The sequence below is a fragment of the Lepidochelys olivacea genome (genome assembly GCF_965140295.1).
Source record: "Lepidochelys olivacea isolate rLepOli2 genome assembly, chromosome: 4".
In the NCBI taxonomy this organism is placed as follows: domain Eukaryota; kingdom Metazoa; phylum Chordata; order Testudines; family Cheloniidae; genus Lepidochelys; species Lepidochelys olivacea.
This window is the reverse complement of record NC_140414.1, coordinates 125,979,434-125,999,915: the sequence shown is the minus strand read 5'-3', so window position 1 is coordinate 125,999,915 and position 20,482 is coordinate 125,979,434. Positions and strand designations below refer to the sequence as shown.

General features: G+C 40.6%; 1 protein-coding gene across 6 annotated transcripts in view; it reads right to left on the bottom strand.

Moving 5' to 3' along the window:
- Nucleotides 1-331: 331 nt before the first annotated feature.
- Nucleotides 332-20,482, bottom strand: part of SORCS2 (sortilin related VPS10 domain containing receptor 2) — an 832,543-nt gene continuing 812,392 nt past the window's right edge. For 2 of the 6 annotated variants that reach the window (XM_084627469.1, XM_084627474.1), the window contains exons 24-28: nucleotides 16,423-16,522; nucleotides 12,298-12,400; nucleotides 6,941-7,098; nucleotides 4,675-4,754; nucleotides 333-4,333 (exon numbers count right to left, since the gene is read on the bottom strand). In XM_084627469.1, the coding sequence (XP_084483595.1) occupies nucleotides 4,310-4,333; nucleotides 4,675-4,754; nucleotides 6,941-7,098; nucleotides 12,298-12,400; nucleotides 16,423-16,522 (465 nt within the window). In that variant the 3' untranslated portion in view covers nucleotides 333-4,309. Of the gene's footprint in view, nucleotides 4,334-4,674; nucleotides 4,755-6,940; nucleotides 7,099-12,297; nucleotides 12,401-16,422; nucleotides 16,523-20,482 lie in introns of all 6 variants that reach the window. The other 4 variants (XM_084627472.1, XM_084627471.1, XM_084627473.1 and 1 more) reach the window with 4 other exon arrangements.

The following is a 20,482-nucleotide window of genomic DNA, read 5'->3' as shown; positions in this document are numbered from 1 at the left end:
TCGCACTCAGGCCCAGGGAGGCAGAGGCGAGCTGGGGCGGGGGGGATGGAGGGTGGCAGGCGCAAGGAGGGCTGCCCACACCGCAGCAGGTAACCCTGGGGGCACACAGGGGAACCGCTCCCCGCCCCAGCTCACCTCTGCCTCCCTGGGCCTGAGTGCGAAGCTGCTGCCTGCTTCTCAGCCCTCCCAGGCTTCCCATGCGAACAGCTGATTCGCGGGAAGCCGGTGGGGAGCGCAGAGAAGCAGAGCAGGGTGGCACGTTCAGGAGAGGAGACGGAGCGGCGGTGAGGTGAGCTGGGGCCGGGCGCGGAGCTGCCGGTGGATGCTCTGCACGCACTAAATTTTCCCCGTGGGTGCTCCGCATGCACTAAATTTTCCCTGTGGGTGCTCCAGCCCCGGAGCACCCACGGAATCGGCACCTAAGGGACCACTTTTGATGTGATCAGTGGGGAGTGGCCGCTCCCCCTGCTCCTCCCCTAGTTATGCTACCCTGCCCCTAGGAGCCAGAGAGACTTGCCGGATGCTTCCTGGGAGCTGCCCCAGGTAAGCACCGCTGGGACTCCCCACCTCGCCCCCCGGCAGGTCCTTCTGGCTCTTAGGGGAGGGGTGGGCACCCACTACGGTGGCCCATGAGACCCTCCTGACCGGTTCTGGGGGCAGTCAGAGGAGCGGGAAGGGGGTGGATGGGGCAGGGGTCCCGGGTGTGGGGGGGAGCAACAAGGAATGTGGGAGGTTGGATGGGGAAGAAGTCCTGGGGGGGCAGGGGTGGGCAACGACCCCCTCATGGGGTGAGGAGGGAACCGGTTGTTAAGATTTTGGCAGTTCATCACAATATAAATGTGTGTACACAGCTATATATACACGTGTGTGTACATATTATTTCTGTGCATTTGTCCATCTTTCTGTATAAAGAGATACAAAAGTGTGTGTGTATATACACACTTCTTCCTTTAAAAACAAAATGTGCTCCCATGGGCATAATTAAACAGATTCAAACTCTATCAAAGGTATGAATTTTCATTTAAACAAAAAACAAGTCACATTGCATGGGAATGAGGTCCTCCCATTTTAGAAATAATCCATTATAAAGGCATTCTGGTCAGGAACTCAAAAGGCTTGCTTTATTGTCTACTGGCTATTATTTACACAGACATAATAATACTGAAAACTCCTCAAAAAACAGTGTCTCACCACATTTGTGAGTCATGTTATACCAACCTCACAGGTGTGTTTCAAGAATTAAATTAGTTAATGTTGGAAAATGCTGGGAAGATTACAAGCATCATACATAAGTGCTAAGTATTAATGATAATGACTAGTAGAGTCTTGCGCAACAGTTAAATATTTTGCTTTGCAGCAGGAGTTTCCTGTCAACAGAAACATGAATTAAACTGTTGTAAATGTATAAAAATAGTTGTCAAAGCATAAAATTAGTGTATGTGAATTAGTCCCTATAATTCCCTTAGCCTGCAAGCAGACCAACAAAAAGACTCTAATATAGAAGTTCAATTCTTTACATTATTTAAGAGTTCAATCCTCCACTCTCCTGCCCTATTTTGAATTTACTTCCCAGGAAAAGTTGTTTGCAATCTTGTTTCACTGTATTATTTCTAGTTCATTTCCCCTAAAACCAGTAAGGAGCTGGTGAATAGGGCTAGCCCATGGTGCAACAGTCCTGTAGGCTTCCAAAGCACTAATGATTTTGTATTGGCACTTCACCTCAGAAAATCCAGGACAAAGACACTAATGGATGAATGGAGGATGTTGTGAAGGCCAAGACTATAACAGAGTTAAAAAAAGAATTAGATACGTTCATGGAAGATAGGTCCATCAATAGCTATTAGCTAGTATGGACAGGGATGGTGTCCCTAGCCTCTGCCAGAAGCTGGGAATGGGTGACAAGGAATGGATCACTTGATGATTACCTGTTCTGTTCATTTCCTCTGGGGCACCTGGCATTGGCCACTGTCGGAGAGTGAATTTGTGGGGGGGGGTGGAGGGTGAGAAAACCTGGATTTGTGCTGGAAATCACTTTAGATAAGCTATTACCAGCAGGACAGTGGGGTGGGAATAGGTATTGTTTCATATTCTCTGTGTATATATAAAGCCTGCTGCAGTTTCCACGATATGCATCTGAGGAAGTGAGCTGTAGCTCACGAAAGCTTATGCTCTAATAAATTGGTTAGTCTCTAAGGTGCCACAAGTCCTCCTTTTCTTTTTGTCGGAAGACAGAATACTGGGCTAGATGGACCTTTGGTCTTTGGTTCTTATGACTGTGTCAGAATTATACTTAGTCCTGCATACAGCATTGTCAACTCAAGTATTTACTATCTCTCTGTGGGTTAGTTTGCAGGGCCCTGTAGGGCTTTGCAAGATGAAATTTTTGTGAGATGGTTACAAACAGACCTTTTCCTGAGCAGTTGGCATGCACTTGCCACTCTTTTCAAGCATTCAGACCTTACATGTTCCCATCCACTTTCATACTGTTCGTTCCTAAACTAGATTTTCTTGTGCTTTACACACAGATTCTGTGAGCTTTGTGAGAGCTTATATTGCCACATAGGAGGTGGCATGCTAACATGTTGTTTCTGAAGAAAGCATATTTCATGATATCATTAATTCCCTGGCTACATGGAAAAGCGACCTACTGCATAGGAGAATTTTTAGATAGTGCCATTCTGTCTCACCGGCATGACTGCTTGGTCATTCACAAGTATATAGTTGAGTATAATCCCTTTAAGGAAGGTGGTATGGAAATTTAGCTACAAGCATTAGTACAACATTCAGTGAGTAAAAAAGAGCTAGTCATCCCCTGTTCAAGGCAAAAGGTGAAAAGATTAAATAGGTTTCTGAGAGAGTGTCCTAATTCCAGGCAGCTGTGATACATGGGATGCCAAACATTTGGCTGAACCATGCTGTGGTTCATTTCCTACACAAATCCCTACAAAAACCCACATACAAACAACCTGCAAGATGTGGATTTAGTGATGCCTTAGGACTCCTGGGGATAAGCAAACTCTGAACTGACCCTCCCACATGCCTCTCCCAATCTGGCTCCTTTGACAGTTTCACTGCCCTTCCCTGCAGAAATAGGGCCCAGCTCAGTGATGAGGGAATAAGAGTGACACCTGGTGGTGAAACTGATGAAGTGCAATCCCTTAAATTGCATCAGTTCCCTGCTATGATCCTTCCTGATTGTCAAACACGTCAAAGGTGGTGAAGTTCAGCTGCGAGTTTGCTCTTCCTTACATCAGAGGCAGGAACTGAACACATAGGGAAACTCCAAGTATCTGTAGGACTAAAGGTTCTGGTGTGCTGTACTGACCTAGTTGGGGGAGAATTCTTACATATATTAGGCCTCTGCCCTCAAATTAGAAATTTTAAAAAAACATACAAAAAGCTACTTAAAAGAGGTATTTACACTTTTAAAAAGAGAAAAAGGGACAGGCAGTCAGAATTGTTTATTATATAATAACTGGTCTTGCAACTGCCATGATGGAGGTGCTTAAGTTAGAAGACGACAGAAGAGCAACTTATACCAACCAGCCTCTAGATGTGAAAGCACCTGGTCTGGAAGTAGCACCAAGCTAGTGGGGTTTTTTGGGTGGGGTGGGGTCGGGGAGTGTTGTTTGGTGTTTCTTAGGACTCATTTTACTTGCAAAAAGTCTTAACACATTATTTATTCAATTTATAGCAGGGACTCACATAGTGAGCTGAAGCTCCTTAGATTGTCTCACACATTTTAAAGGTAAGAACTTGGATTGAAGAGGAGCTAAGGAGTACATTTATCTCCTTACTCATTCCTCTCATAGTGCTGAACTAGAACAGGCAGCCCCCGCCTTTTAAACAAGTACAAATTTGGAGCGAACAACCAGCCATCTGCTTTGTACTTTCTAGTTACTGGTTTTTTAAAGTCAACTCTTCAGGGCTGTTGAATTTCAGTCTTCCACTGAACACCCTAGCCAATAAAAAGAACTAAAGTCCAGTCCTTCTAAAACTGAACATAAAGAACTAGAACATATACAGGACAGAGAAAATGTGGCATCTAGTATGCCAAGGGCTACAAATTTGCTACCTTAGTTTGAGTTTGAATTGTAACAAGTTCTCATTCTACAGTAACAGATGATGGACACTTGTAATTTCAAGACTGTTTAGGAACCTACTTTCCTCCAGCAGGTACAGCCATGTTTGCCATTTGGTGACATCCCCAGGGAAAAATTAAACAATACAGAGAAGAGTCTTTCGGTTTTTGTGTTCAGCTGTAAACATCAGCTAACCAGGTAACTGTGCATCTCTCTGGAGTTAATGCTCAAAACCACGCCTGAGTGATTGCCTAAAAAAATATAAAAACAAAATACTAACATTAGTATATTTTGAGCATTTTACTATACATTCCCCTTTTATTGCAGAGACAAGACAATCAAATTAGATGGTTGTCTTATCAAACAACAGTTCAGGTGCAGGTGGTGCAGCAGCTCAGTGTACCTACAACATACTTTCTACTTCAGTGCTTTAAAGTGTCTGCTCATGATGGTTGTTAGAATTCCTAGTGTTTCTATCCCAGTGACAGCATAAGGTGGTTCTCTTTGCAGCTTAAAAAGGTGTAGTTGTCTTGAGGGGAGCAGGTGAGGGAGGAGAATGGAACCTGAGGCTTCCATTCAACATGCCACTGACCTGGGACTGGACACTGATCGGCATCAGCAATAAGGGAACTCTGTAGCTGTTCAAGTTTCCACCTCTCCCAGAAGGAGTCACTGCAAGGAAATGGAGTTGAGGAGTCCCAAGGTGGGGGTTGCGATAAAGTAGGCAACAAAATATATAGAAAACAAAAAAAGTGGATGGGTGAGTCTGGAAATACTGTACTGTGACAATTCAAAAGTTATGAAAAGAGAGAGAGCAAACAGAAAACCAGGTTTGTAAAACCCAGCTGTGCATGGAGAGGAGGCTACGATAGTGATCTCTAGAATAGGGGGGAAAATCCCATCAGCATAAGTAGGAATCTCCAGAGCATATGAACCAGCTGAAAATAATGACATAAAACAGAATTTAATATTTCAGTAGGGATGGTGATATGCTTCATACTTCAGCCAGACAAAACAGCACAATACTGAGACAACTAGGAAGATTTCCTATGTAGCGTTGGGTGCTATTGAAGGCTATATTGAAGGCAAACAACAAAAAGTGCACGGTGTAGAAGTATAGCAAGAAAAAGTCTTATATGTTTTAACACTGTCTGGCAGCTGATAAACATAGATGGCTCTGACCCAAGGACATGAGCTATTCCTGTTCCCCTGGATGTCTGCTGGTGCTGACAACCTGGCAGAACTGCAGGTCACTTTCAGATTTGCATTTGTTAACTGTCTAACTTAAGACTTCCTCATTGGCAGGTCTTGGTCCTGGACTCTTTACTCAAGCAACACTCTTACTGACCTCAATGGAAGGTAAGGAGTGCAGGATCAGACCAAATATAGCCTACAGTGATCAGGCAAGGAGATTATTTTTGAATGGGTTGTAAATCCGGGTAGAGCTTCTTCATTCCCATATCCTTCATCCTAAGCAGCACATATGCAAAAACAGTAAGAGGTATTACACAACTGCAAGAGGAAGATTGTGGCTAAAGAGTACCTGATATACGCTAAGTGGCTATGAGTGCTTCACATTAACTGAAGAACCCTGAGAGTACCTCCTTGGCATTCAGGAGTCTATTCTAGAGATGAGATCATTGAAACAATCTTGTCATGCAAACAATTTTTGTGTCCCAGGGTCATCTGCAGTGCTACAGTATTGGTAGAGCTTTGTAGTATAATCAAGGTTCTGTTTGAAGGGTTTTCATGAAAACAACGAATTTTAGTGTGTGCAATTTGTTAAAAAACGTACAGATCTGGGCAAAAACAATTTCCAGGTGAAATATGTTTTTTCCCTTTCATCAAAGCTAAAATCAAAGCAAATGGCAGCATATGGTTCAGCTAAGGAAAATTAAAACAACAACAAAAGACAGTTAGAGATAGATAGTAAGAATAACAAAGAGATAAAGAAGGACTTCCAGGACGTCTGCCCTCCGTGGCTGATCTTAGCCCTCTATGTAGGGTTAATGAAGCCATTTAACCTCACAGTTGTCTGTCTCTACCACCATTTCAGCCAGTTTTATAAAAGCCTGAGATTTAGGGTCAGATGTTCCATTTTCACAGAGTTGTCCGAAGCAGCACTAGACGATCTTCCTTTGTGAGCTACACTTTTCAGGCTGTTCTGTGTTCTCAATACATTTGGAATATTTTAGACTAGCTCTCTACATTACATTCAGCATACTCATGAATTGCCTAGACAAGCACTTTCATCTAACTTTGAATCATCTGCTCTAAGAGACATTCATAAAAGATTCCTGAATGGGAATTCTAATGACTGTCCATTGGATACTGGCAAGTCAGGACTCAAAATAGGATGAATTCAATGAAGTTTTGTATTTGGGAATTCATTTAATGTGTCTAAAAGAGAGGACACCTCCTTATAATCTACCCTGCATTATGGAAACATTCATTCTACATATCATTTCTCTCTGCCTAAAATTCATTACACTTTGATTTCAGGGCATGCTCAAGTTAATTTAAATGCTAGTGAAGTTAATCAATTATAATCTATACTGCTTATTGTACGATCTTCCTAATGTTGTTCACATATATCTCATGACAGTGCATTGTACTACCTTACATACTGTGTATTTATATGGCATGTCATAAAAAATCAGCAGAATAGACTGAATTTAAAACAAAACAAAAAAGGAGGATAAAAGAAGTGTTTCCTTCTTAGCAGTTTACCAATCGATTCCTCTTGAAGCTGAGTATAAAAATGAAGATACTAAAAATGCAAACATTAAAACGTAATTTAAAAAAACAAAGCAAACAAAATACTAATTGAGATGTTAATAAAGTGAAGGTGAAGTTACCTCTTGCGTTACCTAGCGTTTGAGAATCCAGATCATCATCAATAAACTCCTCACCCTGGATGATGTTCTGGGTGTCCTCACTGTGATTAACAGGGCTTGTCATCTCCTGTTCTTTTTCGTTGTGCATCTGGGCATAGACGTTTCTGCCTGGCAGTTTCCTAAATAGCACAGGTAAAATATCCTTTGATGGAATTTAGTTTCATATTATATACAATTAATCATATTAACCTCAAACCCCTATGGAAAAATCCTATAGAATTAAATAAAGAACAATGTTTCCACTGAATTTTTAAATCAGCCAATAGAACTCTATGGTAATACATTTTCTATTTAATTCTATAGGATTTTAGAGTAATAGCTATAGATTTCCTACTAATATCTACAAAAGCTCATTGGTTTTATCCCTATTACATTTTATAAGAATTTTCTAGATAGGTATCAAGAACTTGCCTGGTTTTGATATAAGGATTTCTATATAAACACAGATCTTTTTTGTTTTTTGTTCAGATATTTACTGATTTAATAATTTTAAAAAAATAATAATTTAAAAAAAACACTTGAAGCTGAAAACATGTGAATAAATAATATTTCTTGCATTCCGAAAATGTCATCATAGAAGGATGACAAAGCATCAATTAGTTATGTCTTACTCTGCAGCAGTATGACAACACCTTATTCAAAGTTAAAAGAAATTTTGTGACCTTGTATCAATGCTAACAACAATAAGTTTATGTGTGTGTTGTTTCGAGGGATTGACAGACAATACTGGACCTTCACAGGTCAGGGTGTGCAGCAAGCTTTTCAGATTGTAATAACATTTTCAGTGCCTCGTACCCCCTGCCCCTGCCGACTGCCTTTCGTGACCCTGGGAGTCGTGACCCACCAACTGAGAAACACTGCACTACAGCAGCCCTGAGGTTACCTCAGTTTAATAGCTGCTGAAGACAAGAGAGGTAAAGCAAACTGCCCCTGGTTGCATAGAGTCAGTGGCCCAGCTGGGAACAATAGCAGTATGACATCATAGTTTAATTTCCATAGTGTCTTCATCAACCCCTCTGCTGAGGTAGTCACAGTGTTGTACAATATTAAAACATACTGAAAAGGTTTATTTAAAAATATATATAGCAAATCAAAGCACCCAGTCCTGGCTCCAAGGGTCTTCATAACCAGGAGATAAGACACTCTTCAGGAGAAAGATGGCATTTTATTTATGTTTATTTAAATAATGATAAAAAGATGCCGATACCAGCTCTAGGTGCCCTAATACAATTCATGCTACAAGAAAGCATCAGCAGCTTTTAAATAACTATTAAAAAAGGAATTCTGATATTCTAAACCAATAAGAGTTTAGAGGTATATGGTCTCTTGGTCCCACATCTTTCTAGAAATTATTCTGGACAGTAGGGCTGTGTTTTTTCTACATTACAACCCTAATCAGCCTAGAACACACACTGTTTACTATATGCATATTATATTCCAAAGAAACGCTTAATCTATCCTCTAGAAAATGAATAAACCATAATCACTGGCTTCAGAAGGCAGATACTACATGAGGAATAGGATAGGAATAGCTTAAATGAGTAGGGATAGTGTGTCTGTTCGGCCATCTTTCTTTCATCCCCCTCCTACTGTTTCTTACTACTAAAGATTTTGAAATGTAAATAATACAGAGTACTGGAGCATGCTATCAGCATTTAAAGTAACAGTAACAATAATAATGAAAATACATTGAATAGAGTATTTATTGTGGTGTTAGTTTTGAGGTTAATGTTCAGATGAATGACTTCTTTGTGCTTTAGAGCAGTCATGACTTACTTTGTCCCATTCATTTTGGAAGTCTGCCTTTTCTACATGGTATTATTTTGATTTTAATAAAATATGGATCATCAAATTAGTACCTGTTTTTATAACTAAATGGCTAGGATTGGGACTACACTTGCTCTCATGCAACACAATAGTAATATAGGCAAAGGTGGGGGGAGGGGAGGTTTTCTTCTGAAAGTGTAAATGAGATGGGAAATCAATGATGAGGGAAGATTAGAAACTCTGCTCCAAGAGTGGTGAGATTGGTGGTGGTACTCAAGGACAGGATGCAAGGGGGTGAATACAGAGAAAGATCCTTGAGTTTGGTTGCAGCAAGTCCATGGATATTTTTAACAACAACGAGTGTAATTTTTAACAGGATTTTAAAATGAATGGGGTAAAGGGGAGGGAGAGGAGGTATCTGAGACTGTGAAAAGGCAAAAAGAAAAGGAGGACTTGTGGCACCTTAGAGACTAACCAATTTATTTGAGCATGAGCTTTCGTGAGCTACAGCATCCGATGAATGAGCTGTAGCTCACGAAAGCTCATGCTCAAATAAATTGGTTAGTCTCTAAGGTGCCACAAGTACTCTTTTTCTTTTTGCGAATACAGACTAACACGGCTGTTACTCTGAAACCTGTGAAAAGACAGAAATCTTTCTCTTCTTCTGAAGAATCAAATGTACTCCCACTAAAGTAGGCAAAATACCTAAACAGAGGAAACAATAGTCTAATCTGGTATGATGAAATCTATGTTCCTGCTGTTGCAAAAATAAAAGAAGGACGATTTCAGCTCTTTTGCTAGTGATGTATTAAATACATGACAGCTTTGATGTGGGTGAAATATCATTTTCCTTCCCTTGCCTTTGCGTGGTGGACACTGTGCTGTTTGTCTTGTCTATATTACTGCAGAGTACCCCACACCATGGAACCCCGCTCAGAGTGCTGCTGAAGGAATGAAGAAATCCTACTAGGAAAAACATCACAAACATAAAAATACATCGGAAAAAGAAAAGGAGGATTTTTCTTTGATTGAATTACCACTGATAAAGATGACATTGCTTTGAAAAACAATATGCAGATTCCAGATCCATGCTAGATAATGGGCCAGAGTCACTGGAACCTTCCAGCTGCTTTATGCTGTTCCAGTGACAGGATGCGCCATGATCCCAGTTTATCTGGATGGTTAAGCAGATGGAGCATACTAGTGAATCTGGCAGCATATCATTAGCTTGAGGCACCATGATAATTGTCTAATGCATGCAGTCTGAAGCCAAGAGGAGGAGGAGATCTTTTTGCCTCTGAGATACTCAGTTTTGTTCTCTGAACTGTTTCTTGCTTCAGCAGCATTTTCTGGCAGGGAAATTACCCCTTTCTGCTTGTCGATCTCTGTCTAGGTGGACCAACTACTCCTGTGGATCCGGGTCCTATAAAACTAAGTGCTCTGTGGATTTCTGTCTTTGGATAATGTTTGCTTTCTAGCGGTCTACAATGCAATAAAAAACCTGCAGCACCCAGTCTCAGAGACCAGATCAACTGACTCAGGGCCATGGGGCTTAGGCTGCAGGGCTAAAAATTGAAGTGTAGACATTCAGGCTCAGGATGCAGCCCAGGCTCTGAGACCCCCTCCCCTCATGGGGTCTCAGAGCCTGGGCTCCAGCCCAAACCTGAATGTCTACGCTGCAAGTTTTAGCCCCACAAGCGCAAGTCAGCCAATCAGGGCCAGCCATGGCCAGGCTGTGGGTCTTTTATTGCACTGTAGACATACCTTAGGAGAGATTGCTGCAGATGCTCTGTTTTTATGAATCTCAGTTCTAGGGAATCTTTACTCTACATTTTTCATTCGGGGAGGAATGTGATCTTGTGAAGCATGTGCACTCATGAATTTAAGCCGGACTCATAGGTGAGCCTCTGCTTCAGGTGATTAACCCATTTCTAGTAATATCTGTCTCTAAGCCCCCTGCTTTCCATTTCAGGAGAATCAAATTTTGCTGGGGGCTGCATGATGCTGTGAGATCCGGCTCTGAAGTTTGATCTGTTCAACTGAGAAATTCCAGTGTATTAGGGGAGTTAAAGCCGTGTTTCAATTCCTAGCATTCCTACAGTCTTCCTCTGCAATAACTGTCCCATTCAGAAAATAATAAGCCAAGAGGCCATTTTAGAAAGGAATCAAGATGAATAAAAAATATTTTTTTTCTTTCTTAAATATTGTATATTTCTTTTGCCGCTTATTAAATGTGTCTGTTGTCTAATTGCCTCCAAATTAAGGGCTAATCAAGAGGTGTACATCACAATGTCTCATAACAGTCACCGCCACCGAGTTTTATGATCTTGTAATACAAACAGACAACCCACAATGTACTGCAAATGAAATAACATTATTGCATCACATCATCCATTTTTTTTTGATGATTTTTTGTTGCTCTGGGAACCCAGAATAGCTAAATGGATTTTTATTATTTTTATTCAGCTGTAGACAGAGTCTGATATCAAATTTTGTGTTTCATCCTATAAAACAATAAGTCACTACAAATATCAAGAAATTTAAGATTCCACGGTTGGAAAGCCAAGAGAGTCTTCCTCCATGAAACAAAGCACCTCTGTCTAATGAGATAACAAAGATGGTTGCTAACTTGAACTCTCAGTTAAATGCTGTACTCTTGCTGTTATCGCTAGCACAGCATGGTACCTAGTCTATCCTTTAAAAGAATGTTTATTTTAAATAAAAATCCATCTTGAAATAATAATGGGCCTAATCAATAGGTGTTTTCACTGACTAAAGACTGCAGATTTTGTGAAATGATAATAAATGTTCATTCCCACACTGCTCAAACCTGAAGACTTTTGAGTACCTAACAAAAAATATCAGGACCATGGCCAAATAATAAAACAAATACATAAACCAGCATAAAAAAGCCAGTAACCTGCCACCTGAACAATAATGAATTCATCTCCATAATCAAATGCAGATTAAAAGTGTCTTAGAGTTCTTAAAGGAATAAGTATTTGCTTACACAGCTTATGTGGTATCAGTTGTTCCTCAAGAACATATTTTTTATATTAAGGCCACTTCCATAGCTTCTTCATCTCCTCCCTAATACGTTATCGTGTGGACTCAATTCTTACTTATCATTTCTATCACAGCTGGATACTCTTAACCTGTGTGGCACTGTTTCAGTAATCAAACTCTAACATGTTCAACAGAGAAATTCCACATCATTTTGTTTTGTTTTCTTGGTAAGAAATTAGACTTGTGGATCAATTAATTGTCCTGGTTGCCTAGGTTACTCATTACTCCTCAGAGTAGATAATTAGGAATATATTTTAGAATGACTATTTTTTGGTGATTGTATTGATGCAAGCTGAACGCGCTCCCACATTGTTGCTATTTACCTACGTCAACATCAGTTATAACCTTGATGTCTGAAACGCTCAGAAAAAACATGGGCTTTAAAAGCTAGAGACCCATCAGTGCATTGCTTCAAAAAAGGCTACTTTTCAAGAAATGATACATGTGAACAAATCTAGTTCTTAAAGTATATAAGGTTTACTTGCCTTTTAAACTTGTAGAGAATGAAGGCTCCAACTACAACTAGACAGATAACAAAGAGAACCACTATAGCCCAGTATCCACTGCCTCCTCCACTTCTCTGAGAGTCTGAAATGCAAGACATATATTTGAAGAGCTTAGTAAATCTGCTTTCAGACCAATCATCATCTTGGGTTTGCCTTATTATCGAATCTCTTAAATAAAAACCACTAGATTTTTATTTTTACCATCTCCTTGTCACTTCTTCGAATAGTACTCCTGGGGGAATTCTGTGCCAAAAATTCCAAAATTCTGCACCAAACAAATCCAAAATTCTGCATTTTTTATTTGTCAGAATAATTCAATATAATCACACCAGTTTCACTTATTTTGGTAATTTATTTAAACTACGATACCAAAAAAATCATCATAATTGTTCAGCATTTCCTAAATGCATGAAAGTTAAGTTACAAATACTTGCTAACCAAGACCCTGTCATCTAGTTATAATCCTGGATTTTCATTTAAATTGCATTACTTTTATTTTGGTTTTTGGTGTTCTGTAAAATGGAAGGTAGCTTTAAATTACTCAGACTTTCACACAAGAAAGTCATAGGGTTTTGCTAATCATTGTCCTGCATTTTGTTTTAAATGGATAAGTAAAATAGATCCTGAGCTGTAATCTAACCCCATTGTTCCTCTCTGGCACAGGAAAAAAAGCAAGAAAGCACACTGACCTTCCTAGCTGAGGATTCCCTTACTGTCATTTACAATAAGGCTCCTTTACACCACTCTGGCAAGGTAAAGGAGCCTTAATTGACTAAGAATGGGAACAATTAACTAACAATGATAACATGAGAAGCCTGCCTGTTTAGTTGTTACATTTCTACTCTGCCTCAGGGACAGAGCCTGCTTCACACAGCCCTATGCCTCCAAGCCCAGGACGCAGCAACAGGGACGAGAGGGAAAGAGTGAGTCTCTCTCACTCAGGTGCCCCGCCTCACCCCCTTATTGTCTCTCCATGGACCCAGGACTAGCCTCCCTCCCCCCACCCCACCACAGTGATCTGCTCTCTGATGCCAGCTGATCCCAGCAGACGCGCCAGCGCTGCTGCAGAAGGGGCGTGTGAACCCCAGAGATTTCTTTGCTCCCCCATTTTTCTGCGGGGGAGCCAAGAAATCTGTGGAAGGTGTGAATTCTGCGCCCCGCGCAGGGCGCACCATTCCCCCAGGAGTAAAATAGGTAGCACCATAAACTAATTTGTAGACCAACTTACAGATGCTGGAGAGAGGACAAATTTAAATGAAATAAATAACTAACTAAATAAATAATGTAATTATTTGCATGGATAGTGCCATTTTTCCAAGGATCTCCAAAGGTACTGTAGGCAATAGTCAATCAGCCCTCACATTTCTCTATTATATATGATACATTGTCATAAATATAAAGGGAAGGGTAAACCACTTTGAAATCCCTCCTGGCCAGGGGAAAGCTCCTCTCACCTGTAAAGGGTTAAGAAGCTAAAGGTAACCTCACTGGCACCTGACCAAAATGACCAATGAGGAGACAAGATACTTTCAAAAGCTGGGAGGAGGGAGAGAAACAAAGGGTCTGTGTGTCTGTCTGTGTGTCTGTCTTTACCGGGGATAGACCAGGAATAGAGTCTTAGAACTTTTAGTAAGTAATCTAGCTAGGTATGTGTTAGATTATGATTTCTTTAAATGGCTGAGAAAAGAATTGTGCTGAATAGAATAACTATTTCTGTCTGTGTATCTTTTTTGTAACTTAAGGTTTTGCCTAGAGGGGTTCTCTATGTTTTTGAATCTAATTACCCTGTAAGATATCTACCATCCTGATTTTACAGGGGGGATTTCTTTATTTCTATTTACTTCTATTTTTTATTAAAAGTCTTCTTGTAAAAAACTGAATGCTTTTTCATTGTTCTCAGATCCAAGGGTTTGGGTCTGTGGTCACCTATGCAAATTGGTGAGGCTTTTTATCCAACATTTCCCAGGAAAGGGGGGGTGCAAGTGTTGGGAGGATTGTTCATTGTTCTTAAGATCCAAGGGTCTGGGTCTGTAGTCACCTAGGCAAATTGGTGAGGCTTTTTACCAAACCTTGTCCAGGAAGTGGGGTGCAAGGTTTTGGGAAGTATTTTGGGGGGAAGGACGCGTCCAAACAGCTCTTCCCCAGTAACCAGTATTAGTTTGGTGGTGGTAGCGGCCAGTCCAAGGACAACGGGTGGAATATTTTGTACCCTGGGGAAGTTTTGACCTAAGCTGGTAAAGATAAGCTTAGGAGGTTTTTCATGCAGGTCCCCACATCTGTACCCTAGAGTTCAGAGTGGGGGAGGAACCTTGACATACATAAACATTATTATATTCATTTTATAGATGGGGAAACTGAGATAGAGCAAGGTCAATTGACTTGCACAGTTACACAGTGCCAGAGTCTAGAATGAAATTCAGGAATCCTCAGTTCTAGTCTCTGTTCTTCCCACCAGGGAATACTGGCTCTTAACACAAGTGATTTCTACGGTAACTTTCAGATTAGAAACTACAGTGATGAGTCTTATAGTGGAACCTAAGATATAGAGAGGATGTGCCTTATTTTGCCCTGGGAACTAACTTGGCAATATATAATTTATATCACTATTTATGACACATCTGAATAGAGCCCGATGTGCTTTGCTCTTTTGCTGGGTCAGTGTCGTACAGCAACAAACAGAACAGGTGTCATGAATGATGATGCACATGCACAAACAAAGAGGCTTTGACATTGTCAGGGAGGGCTTAAGTTGAAGCTGTCCTTGCTGCTAAAACACAGCCTTTTCATTGTATGCTCCCTTCATAAGATACCCACACACAAATGCAGAAAACTTTTCAGTCCTTGTCTCTACTTTTGTAGGTTGGATCTGTGGGTCCAAATTTACAGGCTGGCAAATTGGGGACTCTGATATCTGAGCATCCAAAACTGTGCTTTCAATTTGTGCCTGTATTAAGCTGGCCAGTGTTTGATAATCTGTCTACTTTTTAGTGAAAAGGACAAAAGTGAGTGTGATACATGAGGGGCGGGGGAGGAGTAGCTCACTTTGAAGGACACCCAGCCAGCCAGTGAGTTGTAAAATCCTTCTTGGTCTGTCCTCTGCTTGCTTTATCTGTAAAGGGTTAACAAGCCCACAGGTAAAAGAAAAGGAGTGGGCACCTGACCAAAAGAGCCAATAGGAAAGCAGAACTTTTTAAAATTCAGAAAGAAACTTTCCCTTTGTTTCAGACTAACACGGCTGTTGTTACTCTGAAACCTTTCCCTTTGTCTGTTGTTCTCTCAGCTGTAGGGACACGGAGCAGTAATGCTGTAACCAGCTTTAAGCCAGGCATGATTACAGATTATCACTTCATACCTCGAATTTACTTATCTGGAGCCTCAGATATGTAAGTAAAATTAGAGAATGTCTAAAAAGACACGATTAGGGTTATTTCTTTTATTTCTTATTCGCTTATGGACTCCCCTGTGCTAACCCGAGATGCTTTTGTTTGCTTCTAACCCTTAAACTGAACCCCGAAGAAAGCTATTTTGGGTGCTTGATTTTTGGAATTGCTCTTTGTAAAATCTAGCAAAAGCCTAAGTTCCAGATGTATTTTCTTTCTGTTTTTAATAAAATTTACCTTTTTTAAGAACAGGACTGGATTTTTGGTGTCCTAAGAGGTTTGTGCATATGCAGTTTGATTAGCTGGTGGCAACAGCTAATTTCCTTTGTTTTCTCTCTCACCTCTTCCCCGGAAGGTTGGGTGAAAGGGCTTGAGGGTACACCACGGGGAGGAATTCCCAAGTGCTCCTTCCTGGGTCCAAGGGGTTTTTTTGCATTTGGGTGTTGGCAGCGTTTACCAAGCCAAGGTCAGAGAGAAGCTGTAATCTTGGGAGTTTAATACAAGCCTGGAGTGGCAAGTATTAATTTTTAAAATCCTTGCAGGCTCCCACTTCCTGCACTCAGAGTGTTTTCAAGCTTCTAACAGGGTATCACAAACAAATAATGAAAAACTGTAAAATAAGTTGCTTTGATGGTACATTTTAAATTAACAAACAGCAGAAGAAACCAGTTAATGTAACACTTCTCTCAGAACTCTAATAGCAATCTATAGATTGGGTTTTTACCTGAATCAGAGCTGGCTAACGTCACTAAGACCCAATATCCTTCTCTCAGGAAAAAGCTGATGTTATGTGCATTCAAGGCCTGCTTTATAGCAGCTATTCTCTGAAAACATAAGAGAGATAATGTCACGCATCTTCCACATAGTTCAACTTTGAGAAATTCAATGCACTAAATTGAGAAACCTCTAAGTTCATTCAATATGGTGAGAAACCCGAAGACATTTGTTGACCGTTTCAATTAGTTGTAAATTTTTAGGCAATTCTGGTTTTAAAAATCATTCGAATCTGTGCAACACAACAATGTTGGAAAGTTACAAATGTTTATATCCAAATCTGTCTTCCCCTTATGGAGCTCTTTACTTTTTTCCACATTATGTGACAGATAACATTTCATTTACGGGAGCTATTGGGCCCACCCGAACTGTAACTTGCACAATGAATAATCTACATTGATACCTGTCTCCAATATACATATTCTTCTAATGATACCAAAAGACAGGCCTCTCTGGAACTTTAGATTTCTTACACATGAAAAGTAACTGTTGCTTGATAATGCAGTGCATGTCATGCTTTACTTCACTTGCTTATCTCTAGGGCTGGCTGGCTGTTTGTAACATGTTTTTAAGAAGATTCTGTCAAAACAGTTATTTCCATCCACATAGAAACAGTTTCTCCTATTTTTCTAATGGGGACAAAGCATATTAAAATATGATCTCCCACATTTTTGTGGAACAGCACCGTTAAAAGTGCCACCACATCCCACCACTGTCAGACACATCGTCTGGTCCCTCTCTTTCTCTTGCTTGCATCTTCAACATAGGCAATTTTCCAGAGGATCAAGGCTAGTTTTATAGACTGTTCCTTAGTACAAGATACCGCTCCCCACAGGATGCCAAATTAAAAGTTTAAGAGAATCATAGAACTGCAAGAGACCTTGAGAGGTCATCTAGTCCATGGAGTCCCCTGCACTCAAGGTAGGACTAAATATTATTTAGACCATCCCTGGTAGGTGTTTGTCCAACCTGCTCTTAAAAATCCCCAATGATGGAGATTCCACGCCCTCCCTAAGTTTGCCTTTATATCTATGAAACCTTTAAGAGAGGCTCTTTTTATATTACTGTGCTCGGTTTTGACAAGCCCTCACAGCCTATTAGGTAGAAAAGCCCTTGCTGTTTCTCTTATAGTATTTGCATGAATTTCACAAAGGGCCAAATTCTGATCCCCATACCCACACTCAGTCCATAAATGGTTTCATTGACTTAAATAGGACTCTTTGTGCACTCAGTGTAAAGGTAACATAATTTGGGCCTCAGTTAATTTTCAATAGAATTCTTCCAGAGAATTCTTAACTTTTTATCCCCAACTTAGTGACTTGGCCATATATTGTTTCCACTATTCTGTTCCATGTCTGACATGAGGAATAGTTCTGACAGTTGTATCAACAGCAACTTGTAAAATAATGCAACCATTGCTGAAATATATTTACTCAGTCTCTCTCCAACAGAGTTCTGTACTTGAACCATACTTAACTGGAAACAACCAGCAATTCTCAAATCACATAAGCATTCCAGATCTAAAAGTAGTTCTTCCTAGTGCAATTCCTTTGAGACACAAGCAAGTGAGTAACACATAAGAACATAAGAATGGCCATACTGGGTCAGACCAAAGGTCCATCCAGCCCAGTATCCTGTCTGCAGACAGTGGCCAGTGCCAGGTGCCCCAGAGGGAGTGAACCTAACAGGTAATGACCAAATGATCTCTCTCCTGCCGGCCATCTCCATCCTCTGACAAACAGAGGCTAGGGACACCATTCCTTACCCATCCTGGCTAATAGCCATTAATGGACTTAACCTCCATTAATTTATCTAGTTCTCTTTTGAAATGACATGGAGATCTGAAACTTTTATAGCGACATTAATTTCACTTACATTTCAGAGTACAGATATAAAGTAGAGTCCATAAGGGCTGCCCAGGTTAATAGGCAGACTCAGAGTGCATTCTCAGTACATGACAAAGCCTCACAAGAATGCCAGGGCACCAACTTTCAGAACTGGAGCTATCAGCAGAATAAATGTCCCGTTGTTGAAACATGAAAAGGGGGAAATACTGAAGATCTTGGAGGTTCTCCTCTCAGTTATACATCAAGAATGAATGATCCATAAACATGGGCGGTTTGTCACAAGTGATAAGTAAGAGTCCAGCCCAACACCCAATGAAGTCAATGGAGTCTTTCCATTGACTTCATTGGACACTGGATTAGGCCTTAGGGTGGTAAGTTTGCCATGGACGTTTTCTGGAAGGATATTTACTGAGTAACACAGATTTTGGTACAATCGTAGATGTTATAAAAATTTGTGATCTCCTCTTTAAAAAGAACACTCCGCACAGAAATGCACGCACACCAGTAGCTTCAGTGGTCTGCCTTGCCTACATTAAGGTGGTGAAGATGTGGCTGCTAGCACCTATAGCTCCACTCCAAGTTCAACACAGGGTGTGTCAGTAGGGGTGTGCCCGGGGCGACACTGCCTTATACACCAGTAAGCAGCTCTAGGGCTGTGGTGGGGAAGCTGCATGCTGCACCTCTTCCCACTGTGGAGAAAAGGTTACCAGGGAACACACTCCTTCCAGTGTCCATGGAGGTGCTTTTTCTGCTCCTGGTATCTGTAAGCCCTTTTGTGTGCCCCTCCCCCAGCTGAATGCTGACTGGACTCTGTCAGCAACATATAAGTATGATGAAAAATATATAGCTACTCTCAGATTTATCTTTTCAATCCTGACTTTGGCATCCCTTTTGTGCTCCAATAGCCACAAGTTAGCTCTCAGATGGGGACCTTTATGATACAAACTGTGCAATACTAAATTGCTTTCATTTTTATCCAGTCCTGATATTAGGAATTTCTCCAAATCATTAGCAGCTCAGTGTAGCCCTTCATGTCTTTCCTCTTGGAATATCCGGAAAGGTGGTTCAGATCTGACCATGAAAACACTGAGGCAGCATTGAATGCAACTGATGGTATTCTTCAAGCTCCCTGGAAGCAGACCACTAGCAATGGCTGAGATTTTAAGGGAGCTAATCTGAATAATTTAGGTATTCTTTTTTAAAAAGAAAACAAACAGCAGGACAAAAGGGTCTGCCTTAATCTGTTGCTTTTAACTATTGAAGAGGTCCATTCCACATAAACTTGGAACAGAAAAAGATACAATTTCATCATAAATCAGCATCTCGTTCCTTAAAAGGAGCAAAGAAGTTAAGAGTTTCAAGGTGATGACACCCACCTGGCTGCAAGCCACAATTCACATAGGGTTTTGTAAGCTATCTATTAAAATACAGTGCTTCCTGGAAATTAACTGTCACTTCAGTCTTCCAGAACATCACATTGAGATGGGAGGGGGAGCCTAAGGATGTTTTTTCTTGCATTAGGACCATTCTCAATCCTAATTTACCCAATTCTGAAAGTTAAAAGTTAAGTTTAAAGTCTCCTGCTCCAATACTCAGAAGTCACATCAAAATACTTTGAGATTTGCCTCTTTAAGCAATTCCATGAATGAGGTTTTTGTACCATGTTGCCCTGGGAGCTTGGGCCTGCCTACCAGTAGACACACTCTGGCTAGATGGATATTGTGGCCTATTCGCTGAACCTTATTATTTGTAACATATTCCCCTCCTGAACTAGTCTCTTAAAAACTAATGGTTTCTGAAATGATAACTCCTTTTAACTGATAATGCTTGAAACGCAAAACTGGTGCAGAGCTGAGACATTCATTTTATGGAAAAAAGGCATAATGTCATACATTATAAATCAGAGGTAGGGCCAGTGGACAAATTTTGATTTTCTACTGAACTAGGACCCCTTCCCACTGAGCATATTTCACTTGGAAATGGGAGATAGGGGAAAGTCTCATATTTGAGCTTTGTCCTTTTGCACTTAAACTCTTTGCTCCTGTTGCCTCAGTACCTGAATAAGCTTCCTGACCATTAGGACAGAAACCACCTGCTCTTCATGTAATAGGCCAAATCCTAAAGTCTTGAGTCAGTAGGATCTGAGGTCTAATGTATTTTTTA